This window comes from Glandiceps talaboti, chromosome 9 (genome assembly GCF_964340395.1).
Source record: "Glandiceps talaboti chromosome 9, keGlaTala1.1, whole genome shotgun sequence".
Lineage (NCBI taxonomy): Eukaryota > Metazoa > Hemichordata > Enteropneusta > Spengelidae > Glandiceps > Glandiceps talaboti.
This window is the reverse complement of record NC_135557.1, coordinates 18,710,811-18,723,369: the sequence shown is the minus strand read 5'-3', so window position 1 is coordinate 18,723,369 and position 12,559 is coordinate 18,710,811. Positions and strand designations below refer to the sequence as shown.

At 35.5% G+C, this 12,559-nt stretch overlaps 2 protein-coding genes across 6 annotated transcripts in view; both read left to right on the top strand.

Moving 5' to 3' along the window:
• LOC144440250 (fibroblast growth factor receptor 2-like) overlaps positions 1–12,559 on the top strand; it is a 136,790-nt gene that overhangs the window by 73,640 nt on the left and 50,591 nt on the right. The gene's annotated exons all lie outside the window — the stretch shown is intronic.
• The window catches only part of LOC144440251 (fibroblast growth factor receptor 2-like), a 51,536-nt gene that overhangs the window by 22,454 nt on the left and 16,523 nt on the right, over positions 1–12,559 (top strand). For all 4 annotated transcript variants that reach the window (XR_013481179.1, XM_078129584.1, XM_078129583.1 and 1 more), the window contains 3 exons: positions 336–614; positions 8,831–9,160; positions 9,797–10,126. Coding sequence is in view for 3 of the 4 variants with exons in the window: in XM_078129584.1 (XP_077985710.1) it covers positions 336–614; positions 8,831–9,160; positions 9,797–10,126 (939 nt within the window). In the remaining variant the exon portion in view is untranslated. The remainder of the gene's footprint in view (positions 1–335; positions 615–8,830; positions 9,161–9,796; positions 10,127–12,559) is intronic.

Sequence of the window (12,559 nt, the reverse complement as noted above, 5' to 3'; positions counted from 1 at the left end):
GTAATGGTAATCTTCATTGGTAGTGTATAAAAGAAGTTAATCTAAAAGAAGGTAATCTAAAATGCTCTACTCGTCACTATGAACATATTAATGCCCATATACCAATGTTACGGAGCCATTTTTATGTGACATGGGAAACTCATTTAAATACAACGAGCACATCGAGAAAAAATGTTATGACCCCGCGCGTTAAGAACTCATGGGTCACTGTCTAATCGGTCAGAGCTAAAAAGGGTATAGTATTTTTTTTATAATAAACAATATGTTAAAGCATCGTGGCAGCCATGGCGCGTGTATTGTTAATTATCTGTCATATCATTGTATTTTGTTTACAGTTCCTCCATCTATAACTCATCATCCATCAAGTATGTCACCAAATGAAGGGACATCATCTGTAACATTATCCTGTCAGGCTACTGGTACACCAACCCCTACTTTCACCTGGACAAAGGATGGTAGTGACTTGCAAACCAACTTACCAAAGTACACTGTAACTGGTGGATCATTAGTTATACATAACATTGTTAGGAGTGACGATGGTCAATACAAATGTGTAGCTGATAATGGTTATGGTACAGCAGCTCTATCTAATGCTGCTACACTTACTGTGCACTGTAAGTACATACACATATATCCTTATTTTACTCTGAGTGAAGTATAATGAAAAGTATTGGACAAAATGGTCACCATGTGATCGTGAATGCAATGCTACAAATTTAACATCACAACTTTAATGCTTTTTCCTTTGCTAAAGCTCATAATTACATAAATAGTCAAACATAAGGACTTAGTCATGATCGTATGATCTATTGGTATTTTTCAATATTTTTATTTAGTGTAATTGTTAATTGTACAAACCCATTAGAATATGATGGCATCATTTATATGCTGCTCTTATTTTAACACAGGGACAGAATCAGAGAGGGTCTAGAGAGATATGCGGAGTTCTGTCCCGCAGTTCAGTCTTGTGTGACTCTAGAATAAGCTCCTGTGCGCACTAACATTGCGATTACTCTTCTACACCTTGGTTCATAATTATACAACTAAACAGGGGTTCTTTCTTCGATTGAGGAAGATATGCCATTTTTTGTAGCTGTGAGAGAAGGGGCGCTATTCCTTGCTTCCGGCTTGCGTTGTACAACCGACATTTGTAATAATTGCCGAAATTTGTAATAACGCCGATATTTGTAATAAAAATCACGTTTTTCGTGTAATAAAACCGACATTTGTAATAATTGCCGAAATTTGTAATAATTTCTATGAACGACAAATGTAATAAAAATTGCCGAAATTCGTAATAAAAAATTACATTAAGGAGGGTCCTTCCTTTCACACTAAAACATGGGTTATCTAAATAAAGAAATACAAGATCGCAAAAACATCACGTCAAACGAAAGTGGATTTAACAAGCATTAATTGAATTGATTAATATAATAATTAATTGAACAATTAAACAAGTTATTATTATTTCAATCAATCCGCATATATGTATGTATGTATGTATGTATGTATGTATGTATGTATGTATGTATGTATGTATGTATGTATGTGATGAGGACGTTTAAGAATGATTGAACAAACATACGAACGAATTAACGAACAAAGAAATGAATGAATGAATGAATGAATGAATGAATGAACGAAGAAATTAATTAATTAGTTAAGTGATGGTTGGATGCCATTCATTTAAAGGAACTAATTAATTAATTGATGGATGAATGAATGCATGAATGAATGAATGAATGAATGAATGAATGAATGAATGAATGAATGTATGAATGAATGAACTAACGAATAAATTAATTAATGGATGGTTGGATGGATGGATGGATGAATGAATGATTGAATGAATGAATGAATGAATGAATGTACACTGTGTAATTCTTAGCGGAGTTTTGTTATATTTTGCAAGCTGCCGCGGATACTGAGCAATTTGACAGAATATATTAGAAAATATGTGTTCGCATGACATTTACATGAAATTTGTGAGATTTGTCGCCACTGATGTGTATCGATTTGACTTATACTATCAATGTTTGAGTACAGCAGCCCCCTTCCATATCATTACAGTGATTTTCTATTCTTCATCAATCTATTCAATTTTAGTGGCGTTTTCGAGGATGTGCATGGTTTAGTGAGCTGTGCACTATGGGTAGTAGTTCATCATTTTAAATCTGATAGGGAAGGGATTTCAGGGATAGTTGACCAGTAGAGCCGGGAATGAGTTCATGAGTTCTGATTTAGCTGAAAGACAGAACAGAAAAGAGGGAAGGATAACGTCTCCCCAATCCCTTTCTCTAAAATAATGAAATCTTATCTCCATTTCAATTAAATCATTATTTTGTGTATTTCAGTTTTGAACTTGTAGAATGTTTTATAATAGCACAGCCAAATGTTGTTGTGGCCACTATATATAACATTACAACTTGTTTTGTATATTTACAGAGACTTGTACCAATTACGAATATACTTGTAATAAAGTTGTTGAAAACTTGTAACAAAATTGCCGACCTTTGTAATAAACTAACGATAATTGTAATAAAATTGCCGACATTTGTAATAAACTTTGACATTTGTAATAACATTGCCGACATTTGTAATAAACTAACAACATTTGTAATAAAATTGACGACATTTGTAATAAACTAACGATAATTGTAATAAAATTGACGACATTTGTAATATAACGTTGTCGACATTTGTAATAACTTATTAACGACATTTGTAATAAAATTGCCGACACTTGTAATAAAATTGCCGACATTTGTAATAACATTGCCGACATTTGTAATAAACTAACAACATTTGTAATAAAATTGCCGACATTTGTAATAAACTAACAACATTTGTAATAAAATTGACGACATTTGTAATAAACTAACGACAATTGTAATAAAATTGACGACATTTGTAATATAACGTTGCCGACATTTGTAATAATAAAATTGCCGACATTTGTAATAAACTAACGACGTTTGTAATAAAATTGACGACATTTGTAATAAACTAACGACAATTGTAATAAAATTGCCGACATTTGTAATAACATTGCCGACATTTGTAATAAAATTGCTGACATTTGTAATAAACTAACGACATTTGTAATAAAATTGACGACATTTTTAATAAACTATCAACATTTGTAATAACATTGCCGACATTTGTAACACAATTGCCGACATTTGTAATGACATTTGAAGTAAAAATTTACAAAATAAGTGCCTTATCTTCACCAATCCTAGATTTCAACAAATTAAACACCAGGATCTAAGGAACTTTATCAAAATTCCCTGTGTAAGAACTTATTCTACAAGTTAAGCCAGGGAAGTTTTGCGCCGGTATTTAGCACCAAAAAGTGATACAGAACTACATTGTTATGTATTTACTTCTATGATTCAAATCCAAAATTCTTCCTTTACATATCAGAGTTTATCGTTGGTTGGCCTGTCATAGGCTTGTGTTAATAAAACCATCAGGCAAATATTGGCAAGCGATTATGTTTCTTTTGATACATAAGTAAAATTAGTTCACAGACCAACAATAATCGAAACTGGAAACTGGTATGTGTGTCGCTAGACTTTGGTGAGATATAGTGATATACAGTATCCATAACACCGAGTGTCCGTAATGTATGATGTCTGAAATATTCGCCTTTATGCATATTAATCTCTTCACACTCACGGACAAGAATATGTCGCTGTAGACTTATTGATATACTAACTAATTAGTTTTTAAAAAATTACTCATACCAATTACTTCTCAAGCCATTATGAAGCTTTCAATTTTTGCCCCCAAATACACACTAAAATTGGTTGTGAAATCGCCGTTTCTAAGATTTCTAGAGAAATCAGTTTGTTGGTAGTCAACCGACCAGCTAACCAACCAACCAACCAACACTTTGTCCGCAATGATTAAAATATATATACTCCCGATCATACAACCACGAAGTGTTGATCAAGTGATGGATTGATGATATGCTAGTTCGTATATTCACTCATCACTCAGAAGCCTTCACAATCACAAACAACTCATACATTCGCCGCTTGTACACTAGAGGAAGTAAGATTTAAGAAGTAGATAAAATCAGGTTAGAAAACAGATTGAAATTACTTTTTAGCTACCCTCCATACGCCCGTCTATCCATCCCTCCATCAGTCAGTCAGCCAGCCAGCCAGTCAGTCAGTCAGTCAGTCAGTCAACCAACCGACCAGCCAACCAGCCAACCAACCAACCAGCCAGCCAGCCAGCCAACCAACCAACCGACAAGTTATATTTTGACAAAGTCAATTTAACAACACGTCCGCCAATGATCAAAATTTACATTCGTTCAATAAAGCACGACGTGTTCATCAAGTGAATTATGATTTGAACTGATGGGTTGGTACATGAGTACTGCTGGGTATATAATGTAGGTACTAGTTGGTAAGTAAGTAGCTAGGTAGATAAGTAGACTTATTATTGACTGATCGCATGATTGATTGATTGATTGATTGATTGAATGATTGATTGATTGACTGACTGACAAAGACTCAAAGATCCAAGTGGCTGACATAACAGTTGTAAATTAGTTCTAGGAAGCCTGTAATGACGATATTTTAAATTCCTTCTAAGTTTAGAATGAGTAACTCCATTTCTTTGAAAGTCAGAGAGGAACCCCCTTAACCTTTTTTAGCTCCGCTGTCAGCGAAAGCTGAAAGCGTAGCTTTAGGTATAGGTGGGTATTGAGGTATAGAGAGTAGAGTGAATCATAGGTGTCCGTCAAACTTTTATATTTTCACTTTCTACTCTGAAAGTGACAGTCGGAATTCTTCGATATTTGGTGTGCATGTTCCCTGGGGGGAGGCTATTCAGATTTGTTCATGCCAAGTTGATCTGTGCCATTTTCAATTTTTTATGATTTTTTTTCCAAAAATGACATTTTCATCAACTCCTCATAAACTTTAAGTCAGATTGCTTTGATATCTGGTGTGTTGATGCACAGGGGGTAGCTTACTTAGATTTGTTAATTTCAAGTCAGCACGTCTTCTCTTCTATTTTTTATGATTTTTTTTTTGAAATTTGAAAAAAAAAATATGTTAATGAGCATTATGACCGACGCCATATTGGAAATCAGTCCGCGAGACTTTAGGTAAAGTGCAACTTTTCAAAAGACACTATTGACGTCAAACAAGCAATGTAATATGTGCTATAGTCTTAATTCTACGCATTGTGCGCCCAAATGACAAATATTTGTTCGAAAAAGGTTTGTTTGTAAACTTCAAATCCAATTCTCCACCCCTCCTACAGAATGGTTCATTCCAGTATATGCACCTCATTATCATTGTGAGAAGTCTTCCATGCCTGAACTGAAGTGTATCGAACGATTTTTGACAGAGTCAGTCGTTAATAAAAACGATAATACTCTTTCTAAAATTACCACATTTTGAAAGGGAAAGTACTTTGTGGTTCATTTATGGAGTTTTGTTTTTGTACGATCAATATTGGTGGCAAAATTACAGCGTCAAAATTACCGATGTGGTAGTTCCGTACCGCGACAATCCCAAGTACCCGGATGCAGGAGGGACTAACCCAGTTAAGCAAGTCGTTGTCAGCCATACGTTACAGTGCAGTGGTAACATCGTCCGAGAAATCGCTGCGTTCAGTGTCATTATTCACAGAAATGTTGTTTTCGAGTGAAAACCCGTCTTGAATTGTATAACTCTAACATGTCAAGTTATATTTTGAAAGTTGTATCGCTAGTTTGAGACGATTTTCTCACGTACTATCGGGGCTTACTTGGACTTGGACCTTACTCCAGTTCATCGGGAAGTTTAGCCAGCCCGATAATTCTTTCTGGTTTAGTTTACAACACTTTTGATCGCGCAGATTTTGTTGTTGTGATGAAAAGAAATTTTAAAAAAAAGATCACTTCATCACTTAATCGAACATGAACGAGTGTTACCACTGTAACCAGGAGGGTCTATGTTGTATGGCAAGGGTTCGACTAGTCCTGCTTACATGACGGTGCACGAGTCTGTATTACTGACTTGACTGGAGGGACAATTGTCAGAATCGAGTCCCGAATTCCTCCGTATGCAAGCAGGACTAGGGTTCGACATACACGTACACGTTGGTCCGCTATCCCGCGAGTCAAGTAACTTTATGTAAGGACCAGTAACGACGGGATAGTGACTTTTCGATAGGTATATTAGGGAGCTCAGAATTCAAACCACCGGCTATATGATGAATTCACGGTCATAGTAAAATTCATTTGATTTTTAATTTGCTATTTTGACCAACTCTGGTTGTCTATTCGCGATAAAATTACGATTAGTTTGGAAACGGGGTAGATTTTCTATGATTCCGTGTCATAAAAGCATGTGTTGTGTAGTTTTCGAAAAGCACACCCGGTGGGAAAGTCGCCCAACAGGCGATCTCGCGCCATTGCTGTACTACGTGGCACTTTATTCTGGCGGGGTGTCTCTTGAAAACGGGAATAGCGAAGGATGAGCCAATCAAGTGAGACCTTTCAAATGTAGCTAATATTATAGCCAATAAAATTAGTTGTACGATGATATGTGTATAATAAGGGTAAGGCTGGCCTCTACACTGTAACAAGTAGTAAAGTTGAAATCTTTGTCGCATGAATTCGTATTTATGTACGGATGCGTAGTCTTTCTGAACAGTAATTTTTAGATCAGTTAGTATTTAAACTACGTTTCTGAGTTAATTATTCGGCAGGTAATTGACGAGCTCCCTTTGTAAAAACGCTGTACAAATTGGATGTCAACGTTCGCCCGGCCACGTTCAACGGAACTAAGTGAAGCTCAATCATAACAATGGTGGCTGTCAAAATCAAAGACGCAATTTGACCGTGTTGTTATTTCAGTGAGTTTATTCAGCAAGAAAACAACGTGTTCTATGTTTTTGTACTTCCTACATGATGTGATGATCGTTTTTTTTACCGGTACAACTTACAGCCTACAATGAAACTGCTAACTTAGTAACACTAGCCCCATCCTCAGGTAGGATTTTTAGTGCCGTGTAGACGATTCCGTGTTCCGTGTTCCGTGTTCATGTTTTGGGGCACATTTCTAAATACGCGAAACCAGTTATTGAATGTGTAGTGGATATTGATATTCAGTTTGAAAAATTAAAATCCTGAACTTTATTTTGCGAACGGTTTTGTCATTTCTTAGTAATTATAGGGCCGACTGTATCACGTTTAACGTTTATGTCAACCCGGAAGTACATAGACACGAAAATAGACGAGGTGACTTGTACATGTAATTAGTAACAAATTTTTGCTGTAACTGCTGGTAACCTTCAAATTTATTTATTTTTATGTTTTAAATACATTCTAATATGCACTAAGGAGAACACTATAAAGATTTGCTCCATGGGAAGGTAATTTTTTGTCTTTTAAAAATGCAATAGTTAGATCAATGTGTACCAGAAATGTTATGTAGTATTTAAGCTAGAAATAAGACCACATAACATCTTATTACTCCCCCCTCCAATTAAGACAAACTACTCACAGAAAGCAACAAAAAAAGAGAAGAAGTTCCAAAACATAAAAAAGAGAATAAAATTACAGTAAGGAGTTGATGATGCACAAACAACTACAAAGAGATAGACAGTTCAATTACAACACACGGTTTGAAATAAATATGGGGTTTGGAAAAGTGAATTAGAAGTAGAGCAAAAACTAAGAGAGATGAAGAGCCTAAGTGAACAAGCGAAAGCACTTAAAGATAGGACCACCAATTTTTTTGCAGGACTACTACGTTATCAATTTTACTAGTCCTGTGGGATAGTGACTTTTTTACTCCAGTGTCAATCCCTGTTGGCTGAGAATGACTCTCTTTCGGGTACTTGGGGATTGTCGCCGTACGGAAACTAAGATGGCGATTAATACATTTCTTCCCTATATATATATATCTAGTACAACTAGTACAAGTTGAATGTTGTTGACTTGGTAAATTTGTTAGAAATTTTTTTTTTGTTGTGTGCATTTCCCAGTCATTTTTTTTTCTGAGATTTTGTGCAATTTTTCATAACAGTAAATTTTTGTTATAAAATGGTGACTATGGTATAAAAGTACAATACATTACCAACTTCTGTGTAAAATGTGTTTTATAGTGAGACATCATATGAAACCACTAACCACTTTATTGCATCGCTAAAACAAAACTGCATAGTAAAGAGCTGAAGAACTGAACCACTTCTACATGTCACCAAAATAAAAAATTAAATTAAAAAAAAAACAGCGGAGCTATTCTGACCGATAGGTCGCTTGTTTTATTACAAATTTCGGCAGGTTTATTACACATTTTTTTCTGAAATTTATTATAAATATCGGCAATTTTTATTACAATTGTCGTTCACAGAATTTATTACAAATGTCGTCAGTTTATTACAAATATCGGCAATTTATTACAAATGTCGGCAATTTTATTACAAATTTCGGTTTATTACAAATTTCGGCAATTATTACAAATGTCGGTTGTACATTGCGTCCGTACAAAGCTTCTTTCGACAAACAATATGTCCGACTACGCCTCGATGTATAAAATATATTGTGCATGTTGCGTAAAACTATGGGTTTGTCAGTCTTTATCTAGTAATAATTGAATAATTACAGTTACTTTCAAATTGATAAAAAGAGTGACTACTGCTATATTCTAAATGATTGAGTGCAAAACAAAACGTGTAATTGTCTGAAATGGTGCCTGCATTGTAGTTTTGTGAAAGATGAAATGTTTTGTGTTCTTTAATTATGGAATGCAGGAACATGATAATATATGTTTCCATAATGATGAAAATTGTTTTCGGATTATTTTCGATCTAGTCAAACCATCGTCTGTGACACTTACTGGGTACACTAATCCTGTTAATAATGGTGACACCTTGATATTGGTCTGTGAAACAGAAAGTAGTAATCCACATGCTGATATATCTTGGTTTAAGAATGATATATCTCTGACAAGTACTCCAACGGAAACCATAAAGACTTTCACAACCAGTGGGAGTGACAATGGTGGAGAAAAAACAAGACAGGAACTACATATCACCTTAAGCAAAACTCACAATGGTGTACAATTTCAATGTCATGCCAGAAACAGTCAGTTTCCTATGAATACAAAAGTGGAGTCAGCAAACCAGGGAATCAATGTCTACTGTGAGTATATTAGTTTGTGCACACTTTTACTTCAATACACAAGCTAAACTTTGAATCTTTTTGGTAACGAGTGAATGATTTTTGCATCATACAAATTGTCAATTTTGTGTCGAGTGTTAAGAAAATGAGACATAACTATTTCGACTTTGCCATAAAAATCTGTCTGTTTGTTTGTTTGTTTGTCTGTTTGTCTGTCTGTCTGTCTGTCTGTCTGTCTGTCTGTCTGTCTGTCTGTCTGGCTGGCTGGTTATACATATAAACGTACGTATGTATGCATGTAACCAAGCCAGAACGTACGTACGTATGTATTTGTTTTTTAAATTATGGAATATTTTAGAAAGCAAGTTTTAAATTTCATATGTTTCGTATAATTTGGCATATACCTTGATGATGCAGTATAGCTTAGCTCAGAATCTTAATGAATTACTTGCATGTTCAATAATTTGTGGTTGTTAGGCAATATCTTATGTAAAATTACTTCAAATTTGATACAGTACATGTCTATGTATTAATTTATCCAATAGATCATTAATTTAACTCACGACGATTGCGATATTAATAACCTGGCCTCATCGGTCGTTCATGATTGTGATGGTTTCACATATTTGTAGCCAAACTTATTGTTTTTTTTTTCAGTTCCTCCACTAAGTGTGTTCCTATCAGCTGACAAGTTCAATCCAGTACAAGAAGACACGACCTTGACATTGACCTGCACAACAGAAAGTAGTAATCCAGTAGCTACCGTCTCCTGGTATAAGAATGGTGTATTATGGAGTCCAAGTGATGGAGAGACACTGAGATCTGCTGAGCAATCTAATGGGATTAATGGTGGCAAAGTCACTACACAACAACTGACCATTACATTGACTCCATACCATAACAGGGATATGTACACATGTAAAGGCAGGAATGACCAATTCAGTGACGATGTAGTGGAATCAAATGAAATCCTACTTAGTGTTTATTGTATGTATTCAACCACACCACACTCATATATACAAACATGGGCATGTGCTGATGCATATTTTACAATTCATGCTTACATACATACATACATACATACATACATACATACATGCATACATACATACATACATACATATGTCACGGTTGCCGCCTCACACTCCAAATATCATACCAGTTGATGCAGTTAACTCAAATAAACTTTATTACAACGTACACACATAACGGAAAGGACAGGAGCTGAAGTACAAAGTGAAAGAGGTAGGTTGTTGCTGGCTACACAAAAAATGAATGTCACAAAAGGAAAAAGAGAATATAACTAACCTGAAGTACAAAGTGAAAGAGGTAGGTTGTTGCCTTGCTGGCTACACAAAAAATGAATGTACCGGTGACCTGTGTGTTGGGCTTTTTATACCTGACACGGTACACCTGTCTAAAACTATTTGACTACTAGTATCTAATGAAATTCATGAAGGTAAAGAAATTTACATAAGTACAAGGACAGAAAGTTACATAACTAAAACAAAACCTAACACTGAATAACAAAATTGTAACTGTGACATACTCCCCCGCTTGAGGAAATGGCGTCCTCGTCATTTAGACTACTTCGTACATACATTCTGGCTAGACGTAAAGAAAAATTTACAATTCAAATTTACCAATCTTTGTTGTCTTAGGGAGTTCTTTTGAGTGATGTCTTAACATTACAAATCTCTGTTGTCTTAGAGAGTTCTTTTGAGTGATCTATTAACATCACAGCACAAACTTAACTCTACTAAATGGCAAATAACGATTAAATATAACAAAAAATCGAAAATTCTTTCTCTCTCAAATAAATTGACATTAAATTTTTAAAGTGAAGTATGGTTCAAGCTGCTGGACATGTTGAACTAAATTTCGGGACCATTCACCCGGTACAAATCTATCTGGAGGTTTTCTGTGTCTTGTAGACCGTCTTAAACCTACTTCTGATTCATTCGTCCTATCAGTTAAACTTAATGTATTTTCTGTTTCTAGTGAATCATGTGAAGTGTCGTTTCTGGAGGTGACATACGTGTCATGCGTGTCATGTGAAATATCATTGGAAATATTATGAATGCGATCCGCAAACTCTCTCTTATGCAAGGGGATATATTCTGGTGCACAAGGATTTAGTGTGTTTACTTGGATCATAAAGGGACATTCTTCCTCCCCCTCGTCATTTGAACTGGATGAATTAATTATCTCTTCCACTTTCTTACTTTGTCTATGAGCTAGTCTAGACATGGGTTTCTCATCTACTTCAGTACTGTATTCAGGTAAAGGGAGAAGTAGGTTTCTATGCAGGGTACGTTTCCTACTTTTACCCCCCTTTTTCTGAACGACATACACCGGAATATCACTCACTGGTTGGTTGAGATAGAACAACATACGGGTCTTCTTCCCATTTATCAGCTAATTTGTAATTTGATTTAGGTGCTACATTTTTTACTAAAACAACATCCCCAGGTTGTATGATAGCTTCCCTTACTTTCCTATCATATAACACCTTGTGTCTATTTCCAGCCCTTTCGGATTTCTCTGATGCAGATTTGTAAGCATAGTTCAATTTGTCACCTAGTTTTCTGACATAATCTGAAACACTTCTGACAGAATCTTTGTTACACTGATCAGTGGCTGTTACTAAATCGACCGGTAACCTTGGTTCCCTTCCAAACATGAGGAAAAAGGGAGAATACCCAGTGCTTTCACACTTTGTAGCATTATATGCATGAACCATAGCAGGTACATATGAAGACCATGTAGTCTTTTTATCCTCGGACATCGTGCCTAACATCTGAAGCAATGTTTGATTAAACCTTTCACATTTACCATTACCCTGAGGATGGAAAGGTGTGGTTCTGGTCTTTCTAACATTTGCAATACGACACAAGTCCTGAATCGTTGCTGACTCAAAGTTTCGACCTTGGTCACTATGCAAACGGCCTGGAAATCCATAATGTAATACCATATGTTCAAACAACACTTTAGCTGTAGTGCGGGCTAACTGATTTTTTGTTGGCACTGCCATTGCATAACTAGTAAAATGATCAGTCATCACCAGGATATTACTAAATCCCCTGTCTGGAGTTGGAATATGCAAAAAATCAACACAAATCATTTCCATAGGTTGAGATGTCTTAATATTGACCAATGGCGCCCTCAGAACACTACCAGATGCCTTTCTACATATACATCGCATACATCTCTCTACATTATTTGTGATATCCTGAAACATTCTAGGCCAGAAGAATCTCTTCCTTACCAGATCTAAAGTCTTGTCCCTTCCAAAATGTCCAAGATCATCATGTAAACTCTTAAGCACTCCAATCCTATACATCTTTGGTAAAACCAATTGCAGATTCTGTATTCCATCAATTTGCCGTTTCCTATACAAAATTCCATCTTTGAGAACTA